At 47.0% G+C, this 12,369-nt stretch overlaps 1 protein-coding gene across 1 annotated transcript; it reads right to left on the bottom strand.

Annotated features, from left to right (window-relative positions):
• Window positions 1–1,677: 1,677 nt before the first annotated feature.
• On the bottom strand, window positions 1,678–12,023 carry LOC119444573 (estradiol 17-beta-dehydrogenase 8). The gene is made up of 3 exons (XM_037708949.2): window positions 11,806–12,023; window positions 2,896–3,089; window positions 1,678–2,094 (listed from the first exon to the last, which is right to left on the bottom strand). Exons 1-3 carry the CDS (start codon window positions 11,969–11,971, stop codon window positions 1,678–1,680), a joined length of 777 nt encoding a protein of 258 aa, XP_037564877.1. The 5' UTR covers window positions 11,972–12,023.
• Between the last annotated feature and the right edge of the window lie 346 nt (window positions 12,024–12,369).

Here is a 12,369-nt window from a genome sequence, read left to right as displayed (position 1 = left end):
CCATAGAGGTACTTGTTCCCGGGTGCAGTGTATATATACATGGGTGTGTGTGTGTATGTGTGTGTAATTAACGAAGTAATTCCGTACAGTAATCATGCAGTAGCCTTTGATGATGTTCTTCTCATGTACACCCGTGAGCAAAAGTATACGGACCAGGGGTTCTGCGATAAAGCCGATTTTTTCCTGTGCCTGTGAACACAACTTGCAATTGAGGACTGCAGTCCAAACTTCGCATTGCGAACTTTTCAGTGTACCCATTAATCCCAGTTTATGCTTATTAATTACACAGAAGTTCAGTTTTTTTGGCAACCCTGTGGTCCGTATAATTTTGCTCACGGGTGTACATAGTTGGTACTAAACTTGTGCCTTGGTCCCTAGACATGTAATCCTTTTTTCTCAGATACGATTAAATAAAAATACACCAGCCCTTCCCCTGTCGAGAAAATGGGGGTAAGCGAATCCCATCGTGTGTGAAACTGACCTACAACTTTTCCTTCCCTATTTTAGTACTTGTCCTTCCCTTTCCTTCTACTTTTCCTTCCCTTTCGTGCAACGTTTTACTCCGTTGCGTTGTATGATTCTCTGCTCGTCGCTGTCGTCGCTTGCATTCGATGTCTCGAGTTTGCTCGGCGGCGTGGTCAGCAGCATTCACCCGCCATTGCCGCTTGCGATTCTTCGAAAATAAATTGCTTCGAAATTGAATCGGTCCGTCACGTAAGACAATGAATGGGTCATACCCCCTTAAGCAGTGGTTCATACCCCCGTACACCCGCCGTGGTTGCTCAGTGGCTATGGTGTTGTGCAGCTGAGCACGAGGTCGCGGGATCAAATCCCGGCCACGGCGGCCGCATGTCGATGGGGGCGAAATGCGAAAACACCCGTGTACTTAGATTTAGGTGCACGTTAAAGAACCCCAGGTGGTCCAAATTTCCGGAGTCCCCCACTACGGCGTGCCTCATAATCAGATCGTGGTTTTGGCACCTAAAACCCCATAATTTAATTTTTAATACCCCCGTGAACGCGGCCTCCCAATTACGATGACAGAAGAGATGGGAACGCTAGAATAATTAGCGTCAACGGCGCCAGAAGACGACGACGACGAACGTGGGAGCAGTGGCACGAGCAAGAGCGCAACCCGAGGGGCGCCAACGAGCCAGGCGCGGAAGAAGACGACGGCGCTCGAGTCAATGCTGATAATGATACCGCCTACACCGCGTACACCGACCCCGACACAAGTGAGCCTATAAAGCTTCGCCTAAAAACACAACCATGTGTGGGATGGCACTCTTCGGATCGTAGAGTCGCAAAGCACTAAACTTTTGCAGCTGCAGAAAGCATTTGTCCATTGTGCCACTTTGACGGCAGGATGTGAATGTCACCTCCATTCATTTTTATTGCAAACTTAAGTATCACACTGCTACAATCAAGAGAAAAGCTGCATGCATTCAGCCATCAGCACGGTAATACTTAACAGCCTAACGATAACATTATCTTGCGGTTCTTTCATTATATCCAAGATCACACTAACACATACATCTTTTTTTTTTGTCCTCAATCCACTCAAACAAGTGCCAGAAAAGCCAGACCTGGAAGATTTACGTTGAATATTTCGGTACGCCCGTATTTCATCTCATCATGGTGTCATTTTATTACCGTGCCGAAGCGAACAAATATAATTCACATCTTAAAACCCCCGGTGACTTCAAGGACAGTTCCCGTGATGTAAGAACTCGTTGTGGGCGAGCACAGGAACTTGATGGCCTCTGCTATCTCCATTGGCTGGGCGGTCCTCTTGAGCGGTGTGTTCGCTACAACTCTTGCCTTGCTGCTTTCACCAGCGTCCTCCATCATGTGGGTCTCCACCCATCCAGGTATGACTACGTTGCAACGGATACCGTGTTTCGCCAGTTCCAACGCTGCCGACTTGGTCAGCGCCACGACGCCGGCCTTGGCAGCGGCGTACGCGCACGACGGCATAGAGCCGCACTTGGCTGCAAGGCTGGATATGTTGACGATGGCTCCTCTCCATTCAGACAGCGGTGTTCCAGAACGCAGCATATCACGACTAGCTGCCCGGGTCACCAGGAAGGTACCCTGAAAACACCACGAGCAAGTTTTACGATCCCTTCCACGTATCACAGAGCTCACAGTAATTTTCACAGTTCTCACGACGCACTCTGGCGGCACTAATTCAGCCAAGATACACAATGCGGATTTCCCCCCTTTAGTTGCCCTCAATACTTGAGTAACTTTGAATTGAATGATTGACCCATTGCCTTTTTTCCTAAAAATGTGTCTTACTCATTGTGGCGTGTTCAACCACTGGGAGACCCCATACACTTTTGCATCTTTCAGTCTTAAAATATATAAAACACGACCCCACTCACCTCCACAATAATCACTATTTCCCGGCTGATTTGCATATGAACTGAATAAGTGCGCAGATCCTACCCACAGCTGGAATCAACGTTATGCCACGCATTTTGCGGCCTATCTAACCTCGTTCGGGAGGGCGTAAATCGTTACCAAATGACATGACACTTAAGACGAGCAAACGTGTTTGCGTGCCCGCGTGTGTGTCAGTGGCAGCGATAACAAATCGTTACGACGACGTCAGTAGGACGAAGACGGTGACGACGATAGCTTTTCACTGACTGAGCGTGATGAGAGGCTCGGCTTGAGGTCCAAGGCTCTGTGACAGTTTGTGTGGGACCCTTTGCGCATCCGTTCTCCCATCCGACGCGACGAACTGCTCAAGACAGTTACCCACCCACCGCTGGAAAAGGCAAGGTATTCTTCGCACTAATAGTCAATTTACAACGAATCATTTTGAAACGAGAACGTTTACTCCGGAGTCAAGATACTTCGCATTAGCTTTGCCGACCGATGTCTCACCTTAAGTTCCACCCGGATAATGTCATCGAAGAGCTCATCCGTGCACTGGGAGAGTGGTGCCGTGCGCAAAATACCAGCACAGTGGACGACTATGCTCAGTGGCTCGGAGAACGCACTCCTGATGCCATTGAAGAGCTGCTCCACGGACAACGGTTCACCAACGTCAACGTACATGGCCTGGTGCTTGGCCTCACCTGCGCACAATGTGTTAGCTGTGACGTGCGCGGCAGAAGGAGTACATTGGAGTATAAGAGTGCTGTTTTCAATCAATCACTTAGTTTCACGCGAAAATGGCCGCACACCGTCGCGTAACGCCCTCACCTTCGAGTAGTAAGAATTCGTTTGCTTCCGTCTTCAACTTTCATGAATTTTTCTTTGGGGACTCATCAAAGCTAAAACGACTCAGAAGAACAACAGCAAATACACAGGTCCTGATGCCACACTTGAGCGAGTGCAATGTGTTAGCGCTAAGATTGCCTATCATTTGACGGTTTTCAGACGACTCTTAATCTTTGGCTACCCGTGAACGCTTTACCTGTGTCAATTTGTTTCTATATCTCCGCTTTCCTTCTCAATTTCTCTCTCTCTTCCTTTTTACGTATTTTAAATATCTGCAGGCTGAATACGCCATCAAAACGCTGTTTATGGTACTGCACTTTGCGCATGCCTTCGCAGCCCCACTACAGCATGGAGCCACAGGAAACTTCAGGTACCGTGTTCTACCAGCCTACTGTGCCGAAAAAATGCAGATTCGACGCACATGTTCGAACCAATGCGAAGCGAAGCTTTAGTGAAACCGGTAAATAAATGCGATGCAACTAATGGCTATGCATTCAGGTGCGTTTAGTCTTAACATAGGCGATGTTTAATCTCATGGAATATTCATGTTGATTCGCCGCAAAAGTCGCAACAATCACGCGCAGTTTTCATATGTATGCACTACAGCGCTCAAAGACTACTCTTAAATGCAAGCATTAAATCATGCGGGCGCAGTCTTGAGACGTCTACACTGTGACGTCACGACACCGAAGACAATATATAATGTTTACTGAAGAAAGAATGGGGATGACTGGTGTATGCACAGAGAAGTACGACACATATCTGGCTACATATTTAATGGTTCTGCATCTCTTGTGTCACAGCGGCACGTAACCATTTTTGAAGGATGGCCAAGAATGGGCACACACCCAGTGGCACATATAGAATGGCCAATATAAAGAAAATCGACCTAATCCAATATTTCGTTTGATATGCTGCGGTATTCACATAACAGGTCGGTGAGTTTTGGAGATACTTAAGAACCGGTATTGTATGTTCATGTTTTGTGCAGCGATTATTTTTGTATTGCACAGAAGAGAGGTCAGCTTCTACTAGCACTACATTGCGGGTTACGTTAGCGGGGTTATATAAGCTAACCTATTATCTGGAGCTCGCATTCGGCTCCAGCGCACATATAACGTTTGTCATACGCTAAATGTGTTATTGGAAGTCTGGCGTACATTCGGGATGTGTACATGGCACAGAATGAACGCAACGCAGTGAGTTATGTTGCTCTAATTCATTGTGTGCCTGAAGTTTTACTGCAGTTGTATTAGGAATTCTGACATGTTGGGTTTTCAAGAGTTTTATATTCGGACTATGAATTGAAATGCCATGAAGATTAAATAAAGAAATAAATGGTCACCTTCGCACCAAGCCAAAGCATTCACAGCGATAGGAATGTGTAGCGATGGTCTAAAGGTGCCTTAGAATGCTGACGTGATGACGAGGGTGCCAATGCCGTTGCAGGTGTCTAAACTTCAATGGTGCACTAAGTGAGACCGAGGGACAACCATTGGCAATTGTCAGCGTCCTCAAAAAGGATTACATAATATATTTACCTTGACATTAACCATGGCGTTCACAGCTGCTCATCAGAAACGCTGCTGTGTGTGGTAACCAGGCTTATGCCAGCAGCGAAAGCGAGAACGAGAACGCTGCCCTCTCTTACAAAAACGCGTTTAGATGTTTCATAGGCTGTCTATAGACTTCTTGTAGACAAGATTTCTTGTTTATAGCTTCGTTCTAAAGAAAACTTATAGACTATTTGTAGGCAAACGATTCATAAGGTGCATATCCCTTTTTGTTCACTCGTTGTCTATAGACAATAAACGACAAAGTTCTTATTTTTTTTCTTTACCCCCACTTTTATAAAGTCAATAGACAAAAGTAGAGAATGTATTTATTGCTTTTTGACACTCCTCTGGCTATAAATTCTTCATAAGAAAAACTCGTTAAGTGGTCTACCTATTTTTGTCCATTTCCAACTGTATAAACAAGAAAGTCCATTTCTTTAGGTCGATTCCCAGACTACTGAATATCTACAGACAAAAGTTGTTAAGCTTCTGACCATTTCATCTTTGTCAATCAATTACGCATTCCCAATCAGGAGTTTATTAAGCAATTCCAAGTTCAAGGTTCTGCTCGCATAGTTTCATCGCGGCATATGCTCGTTTTGAACATAACTCGTGGTCAAACTATTGAGTGGGATGTCATTCAATGTTATTTTCGTTGCGAACCACATCAATGCCAGTTTCCAAGCGTGAATGAGTGCCCGACGCTGTAGTACACTTATCGCTTCAGTTCTACTAGCGCTCCATAGATTGTCTATAGTCGTTAGGCTCGGCCGATTCTGGTGACAGTGGTGGTGACTTGGTACGCCAATTCTGATAGCAGTGCATATGTGTCCTCATACAATGTATTAATTTCGTTTAGTGCAGTTGTACTACCCCGAAGATTACTAGAAAGTTTCTATAGAAAGTGTAACATCTGCGTCATACATTCTTCAGAATATTTCCTGTGTGGTTGGGACATATATACCCAGCTTTATGCATTGGGAAGAATTGTGTATGTTTTCTTATACATAGCCCCTAGTGAAGCAGTGGGACGTCACGAATGGCCATGTTCTCTGGAGCGAGCCGCCCGTATAGCGGTTGCGTTAAAGTGTGATGAATAAAAAAAAACATTGTAAAAGTCATATCGCTTCACGTCTACTTGCCGTCTTTACTTTGCCTGTACAGAAAAGTCGTAATGAGATCGGGCGCAAACTGCAATGCACGGTGCCTATACATTGAGTACAGAAAGTCGTAATGCTGGGCTTTGAAGACAATTAATAAAAGCGGAGGTACCAGATATTGACACGTATACATGTTTATCTCACCGGTGGCCCTTTCCACGGCTAACAAATGTTAAACTTTCGCTCGGCGCAGGACGCGCCTGTTCGGAAGTTTCTAGAACGTTATCGATGCTTCTTTCCGTTGCCGTTTTCACCGACCCTAGTTATTGATTGTATGACCGACGCGAATTGTCTAGAACCTTGGAGCACTGCGGGTACCAGGGATTAATCTGGAACATTCGATGACATGTATAAAAGCCGCGCGTTCTGATCGTATTTCGGCGATCGCCGACCATTGCTTCGCTTGTGAGTGTAGCTACAGGTTCGTTGGGCAGCTGACTTCAGCACGAGGTGGATATAAGCTACCGGGTTGTATTTGCTGAGGCTCTCTACAGCCTTTTTGTATAATTTATATATATATAGGTAGATATTGTAACCTCCATACTTCTTGACCATTTGCTCAGTTGCTATGGTGTTGGGCAGCTGAGCACGAGGTGGCGGGATCGAATCCCGGCCACGGCGGCCGCATTTCGATGGGGGCGAAATGCGAAAACACCCCTGTACTTAGATTTTGGTGCACGTTAAAGAACCCCAGGTGATCCAAATTTCCGGAGTCCCCCACTACGGTGTGCCTCATAATCAGATCGTGGTTTTGGCACGTAAAGCGCCATAATCTAATCCAATTTCCACGAGAACCGGATGCCAAGCAGGCATCAAGTTGACATCAGAGATACACGTAATGTTCATAGCTGACGACGCAGAATTAGTATGTTAATCTGCGATTGACTGATGCCACGCATGTGGTGCGCACGACAGGTCATGTGTAGTCTCAATCTGAGATACTTTTCACATTGAAATCACATCTTAGCTGCATAGCTAACATCGGCTTATTTTATGCTGTAGACTGATATCCTGAGCTATACACCTCATCAAAGAGTTTCTTTCATATTAAATATGCATCAAACCAACCGAGCACGTGCGGCCTAGCTTCCCTGATGGTATGCCTGTGCACCCGACCATATGTGTACGTCGGTGCAGTGTTGACTGCTTTGTCATATCACCAGGCTGACAGAAAAAAAAAATTCAGAGGCGATTACGATACTACCTAATGCAAATTTTGAGCACAGCTGTCTAGGTCTTTTGAATTCGCGATATATTGTGTCAAAGAATTTGATTCCGAACGATAGGGTCCCCTCGGCGGCGGCGCTAAGCCTCTGCTCGAGCAGCTCGTTTAGCAGCAGTGGCAGATGAATTTCCACCAGTTGCGTCACTCATTGTTCAGAACGACAGCATGAACACGGGAACGCGTGGCTCGCGCTGAGCACATTCTCTAGAGGTGGCGGTGCAGGCAAAGTAGCGCATGCGCAGTTGGTCCGAAGCCCACGCCAGCGTTTTGTTTCCATGTGCGCTCACCGCATACCTGATCGCCGCCGTTGAGCATGTCTCGTGCGGCACTCTGCTTTCCGCCTCATCCTTTCAACATACTCACTTCCTCCGCTTTCCTCCTCGCAGTTGTCGCTATCGCCATATTTCATCCCCCGCTGCGCTCCGCGTTCGCTCTTTCATCCTTCGCTGAACTCGTTCACTCGGTTACGACGCACGCCTACGCTCAACGCGGGAACGGGCGCGCAGGAGCTGCGCTCTAGTATGCACTAACATGTGTGGAAATTCATTTGATGGTACGCTGTAAGAGATTTGTTCTAGAAATATACGTCGTTAGCGATGATTCAGGCACACGTAATAAAAGCACTTAAGGTTGTGTCTAAAGGCATTTACAAACAGTGCATTCACCCACGTAGACGCTCCGGGCGAGAGTTCACGGGACGGCACCGTTAAAGCAGCGCGGACACTGGCATTTTCTCCCTCAATGACAAACGCTTTGAAAAATGGAATCGGGAAAGCTCTCTCACTCGCAAGCAGAGTGAGAGAGCGAGATAGAAAGAAAAAAAAACACCCAAGCACCAGCGAAGCTGAAACGTGAGGCCCGGGTGTTTAGCAATGGGTTAATCCCGACGCTGTATTGAAGCGTTTCTCAATTTTTGGTTACATGTTTGTGTTTCTAGTGGAGCGCAAGCGCCAATGGCGGGCGGATGCTGCTAACCACGACGCAGAGCTAACCCGAGATATCGAACGCATGAGACAACAGCGAGTCAAGGAGGTGGCGTTGCGGGCAGAGCAGCGTTAGAGAGCCTAAAACGGTGTTGCGTGTATACTAGCTCCCTAAGCAGCGTCAATGTGTCAATGGCGGGAACGCGTTCGCCGGGGCCAACGCCCGCTCTCGGCGGGAGTTTTTCGAGCGGCACTTTGGCTTCGTCTGCGACGAAACGTCCACGTTGAAATCGCCAAGTGGAATGCAAGCGCCAATGGCAGGCGGATGCTGCTAACCACGACGCCGAGCTAACTCGAGATATCGAACGCATGCGACAGCGGCGAGCCGAGGAGCCAGCGTTGCAGGCAAAGAAGGCACGACGCAGTGAACGGCGTCACTAACAGCGCTGCCAATGGCGCGCGCGCTTGAGTGCGACGTAGAGAATGACGTAGCTGACGGCGCAGCCAATGGAAACGTCTAGCGGAACATGGGACGAATGGTTTTTCGTTTCGCCTAGCCATATACAGCTTTCCCTGTAAAAGACGCAGCTTCGCCCGAAAGGCGTAGCATCAATTGCGATAGCAGATTCGCGGACAGTCATACGGCACCACTCTTGTTCTTGATGTATATTAATGACATCCAGTTTGCCATTAAATACTCAATTCAGATGCGCCTGTTTGCTGACGACTGTGTCGTGTACACAGTCGTACACAACTCAGACGACCAGATAGAACTTCACAATTCATTGCAAACAATTAACTCTTGGTGCAACACATGGGGCATGAAATTGAACACATCAAAAACACATTACATTTCTTTCACAAATAAGAAACTTCCGCTTAACTTTACATATTCGATCGGAAGCTCAATAATCAACAAAAGCGACCAGGTGAAATATCTAGGTATTAAACTCACGCCTAACCTTAACTGGGAGCCCCACATATCGACCATCTGTCAAAAAGCCGAAGGCAAACTATTCTTTTTGAAAAGAAAACTGCGCGCAGCACCACCCCACCTCAAACTAAATGCGTACAAAACACTAATAAGGCCATGCCTAGAATACGCTGATTTAATCTGGAGCCCTCATCAAAAACGCCTCATAAATAAAATAGAACGCATAAAAAAATTAGCAGTTAGGTTTCTATATTCGGATTACAAAAGGCAGTCTAGCATCTCAGGTCTGATCGCAAGGGCAAACCTAAAATCACTCTCGCAGAGAAGAGCAAATTCACGACTAAAATTCATCTATGAATTATACCATGGTCATTTCCAGATAACACGTTCTCATTACCTGCAAGATCCTCCAAAACGCTCAACCAGACTAAATCATTCTAAAACAATCTATTCTCCCCCAAGTCGTGTTAATGTTCACAAGCACTCCCTTTTTCCATCCGCCATTTCCCAGTGGAACAAGTTAACTAACGATATTGTGTGTTGCAATAACATCGACTCTTTTATTAACCGCATTCAGTGTATTGACTTCTCACCATGATTTTTTTCATTACATTTCTGTATGACTTCTGTATGACACCTCGTGTAACAGCGTGAACCAACTAGCCCAGCAAGCTGCTATTCTGTATGACATTCTCTGTATCGACTTTTCCCCATGATGTTTTAATCATTACATTTCTGTACCACTCCTGCACGGGCCGTGAAGGGCCTGCAGTATATTCAAATAAAAAAAAGTAAGGATAGTAGTTTTATCAGCAGTGTAAATTTGTAAACATTCGCTTACCCAACTAAATTAACAAGCATGGTGTCAGCGTGCACAGGCAAACATGAACACATCACACTCGTTGACCGCGGGCACTCGCTGTCAAAACGCTGGCGTGAGGAAGCACGGCAGCTGCAGCGAGCGAAGTGACCTTCGTGCAGTCTATCGCTTCTACGCAAACTGAGCGGCGAGAACACAGCACACGCAAAGCTACGAACCGTCGGCCCACCTAGACTGTCCCCCCAAAGCATATCACTTTCAAGAGAAAGCCCGCGCGACCGCGCTATATGCAATGGCTGCTGAAGTACAACGCACCCCCCCCCTCCTACCTCCCCTCCCCCCGGTGCCATGCGCGCGAAGGAAGACGGCGCGCTTGCTCCCCACTTTCCTTCCTTGCGCGCGCGAGACTGAGCCGCGATCGTCGGCTCACCCTTGCACTTTACACATCACGGCAACTACGACGGCAAAAATGAACCTAATAATTAACAGTATAATTGCTGTCGCAATAATAAATTAGAAAAAGCGCTCGGAGACGGTCGGAGCACGCAACGGCAGCTAAGCGCCCTGCATAAAACACTAAAGGCAGCGGCATTCCTCCTCGCCCGGCTACTCCTTCTTCTGGCTTCCTCGCCGTCCTTGCTTTCCCTCGTTGCTCGCCCTGGCGATTTGCTGCGGCACCCGTAGTCCCCGTATAATTCGCGTGTGTCGCGCTGTTGTAACGTATATTAATAACTCACTTCCCGCATTAAGTTTTGTCGTGTGCTCGGCGTTTATTGTGCGAATAGCTTTTGGCGCAGTACCCTAGGCCTTGTTAGGCAGGCCACAGGTGCAAGAACAGTTTTTTTTTTTCTGCAAAAAAAGTGCCGCGCAAATGCGTTGAAGCAGGCGGACAGAAAGCTGTAGCCTATTTCTCTAAACAATAATTCGTGCCAGTGATATCCACGACGATAGCAGAAAACAAGTGCTAGCTCGGTTATATGTGTGAGCAGGTCCTATATATTCTAAACAGTGCTGGGAAAATTATTAGAACATGCTCGCATCATCACGCCTATAAACGTAGCGCGCTCACCACATGGTTTGTTTAGGTTCTAGTTGACGGTATTGTTCCGTTCTTTCTTTTTGCTGTTTTATGCCAAGCAAGAGGCCAAGAATACGATAGAAAGATCTGCTAGCGCACATGCATGTAGCTTACTTATATTACGTCATTTGTCTCTTGTTTGGCACTTGACACACTGCATCAAATACAAGCTTCGCTTGAAAAAAAAAAAGAAAAAAGAAGGGGAAGGGGGTTGCGTTTGCCGGTCACTCTATCACCGTAACCCTCGAAAAACATCTTGTAGAACACAGGCTGTGCTTCAATGACACCAACAACAAGGCTGACGCCCGTTTTTTTTTTTTTTTTTTTTTTTTTTTTTGCGCGTTGGCCAGTGTTCGGCCGCTGAACCAACACCACCTAGATAGCACACGGCCTGTACAGTCCGATCCATGGCGTCATGCTACCTCATCCGACTGCCATAGAATCTAATGGAGACGCTCTCGAGTAAGCAACAGTGATTTTGACATCACCGCTTTCATCACGCCAGCCTTGGCAATGGAAATTTCGGGCCAGGTAGCATGGCGTCATGTATCGGAGTGAACAGGCCTTGTGCTATCTAGGTGGTGTTGGCTTAACGCGTGCGAGTGCAGCATCTACGTTTTCCAAGTACAGTCATTTTTGGCACCTACGTCCTGGTGCAGGCGGCAAATCTTCCCTTATGCAGCCTCGATTTCGCGCTAAAATTTGCTTCAAAACAGCTTTCCCCACTAATGTTAACTTACTGGTCATTCTATCGGTATAAAAAGTTAATTACCTGCTGATTATTGCGCGAGATCTACGCTCCGAAAAATGAAAAGCTACAAATTTTTGACAAACTTAATTGTGGGTCATAAAAAGAGGTATCAACGTAGACCTACCTGGTAGAGATCGGGCAACATTCTCTGCTACCTCGAGCTGTATGTCAGCAACCACCACTGTGGCCCCTTCGGCGGCAAGTAAGTGGCAGACCGCCTGGCCGATACCACCCGCACCCCCTGTCACCAGGGCCAACCGTCCATAGAAAGGTACATTAACTGCAGTCATCGCGACTTGGATTCGGTGCGCAAGAAATTCTAAACGCGTCGACCACGTTTGTCGTCAGAATCGCTCAAGCACAGGCAGTGAGGGGCGCAGTGGGTGGCAGCTGCTGAGGAGAGAGGGTGTGCATATTTAGGCCGAAGGCAGGAAGTAGCTTGATGGCTCTCCACGTATCCGCAACTGCTCTGCGTCATCGACAACTAATCTGCCCGTTCCCCCGTACATGTGTCTGCCGCCACGCAGGCGTTCAAAATAAACCCAGGTGAACAGCCGCTCCCTAAAGAGCGGTGGAAAAAAACTGACACATCCGTTAGGAAGTGCGGAAGTACGAAATTTATTGATTCGTCGAACTCTGCAGGAAGTTGAGAAACTGTACAGTTATGTGCGGGTGTACTTGGAGCTTA

This window comes from Dermacentor silvarum, chromosome 3 (assembly GCF_013339745.2).
Source record: "Dermacentor silvarum isolate Dsil-2018 chromosome 3, BIME_Dsil_1.4, whole genome shotgun sequence".
NCBI lineage: Eukaryota > Metazoa > Arthropoda > Arachnida > Ixodida > Ixodidae > Dermacentor > Dermacentor silvarum.
Note: the sequence above shows the minus strand (reverse complement) of the source record. Positions and strands in the feature narration are given on the sequence as shown.

What these genes read in the sequence shown, in the direction of transcription:
- LOC119444573 (XM_037708949.2), bottom strand. Translation starts at nt 11,971, where the DNA reads ATGACTGCAGTTAATGTACCTTTCTATGGACGGTTGGCCCTGGTGACA. An exon ending in TGTTGCCCGATCTCTACCAG is followed by an intron (nt 3,090 to 11,805) that starts GTAGGTCTACGT and finishes CATTGTGCGCAG; the next exon opens with GTGAGGCCAAGCACCAGGCC. An exon ending in TTATCCGGGTGGAACTTAAG is followed by an intron (nt 2,095 to 2,895) that starts GTGAGACATCGG and finishes TGGTGTTTTCAG; the next exon opens with GGTACCTTCCTGGTGACCCG.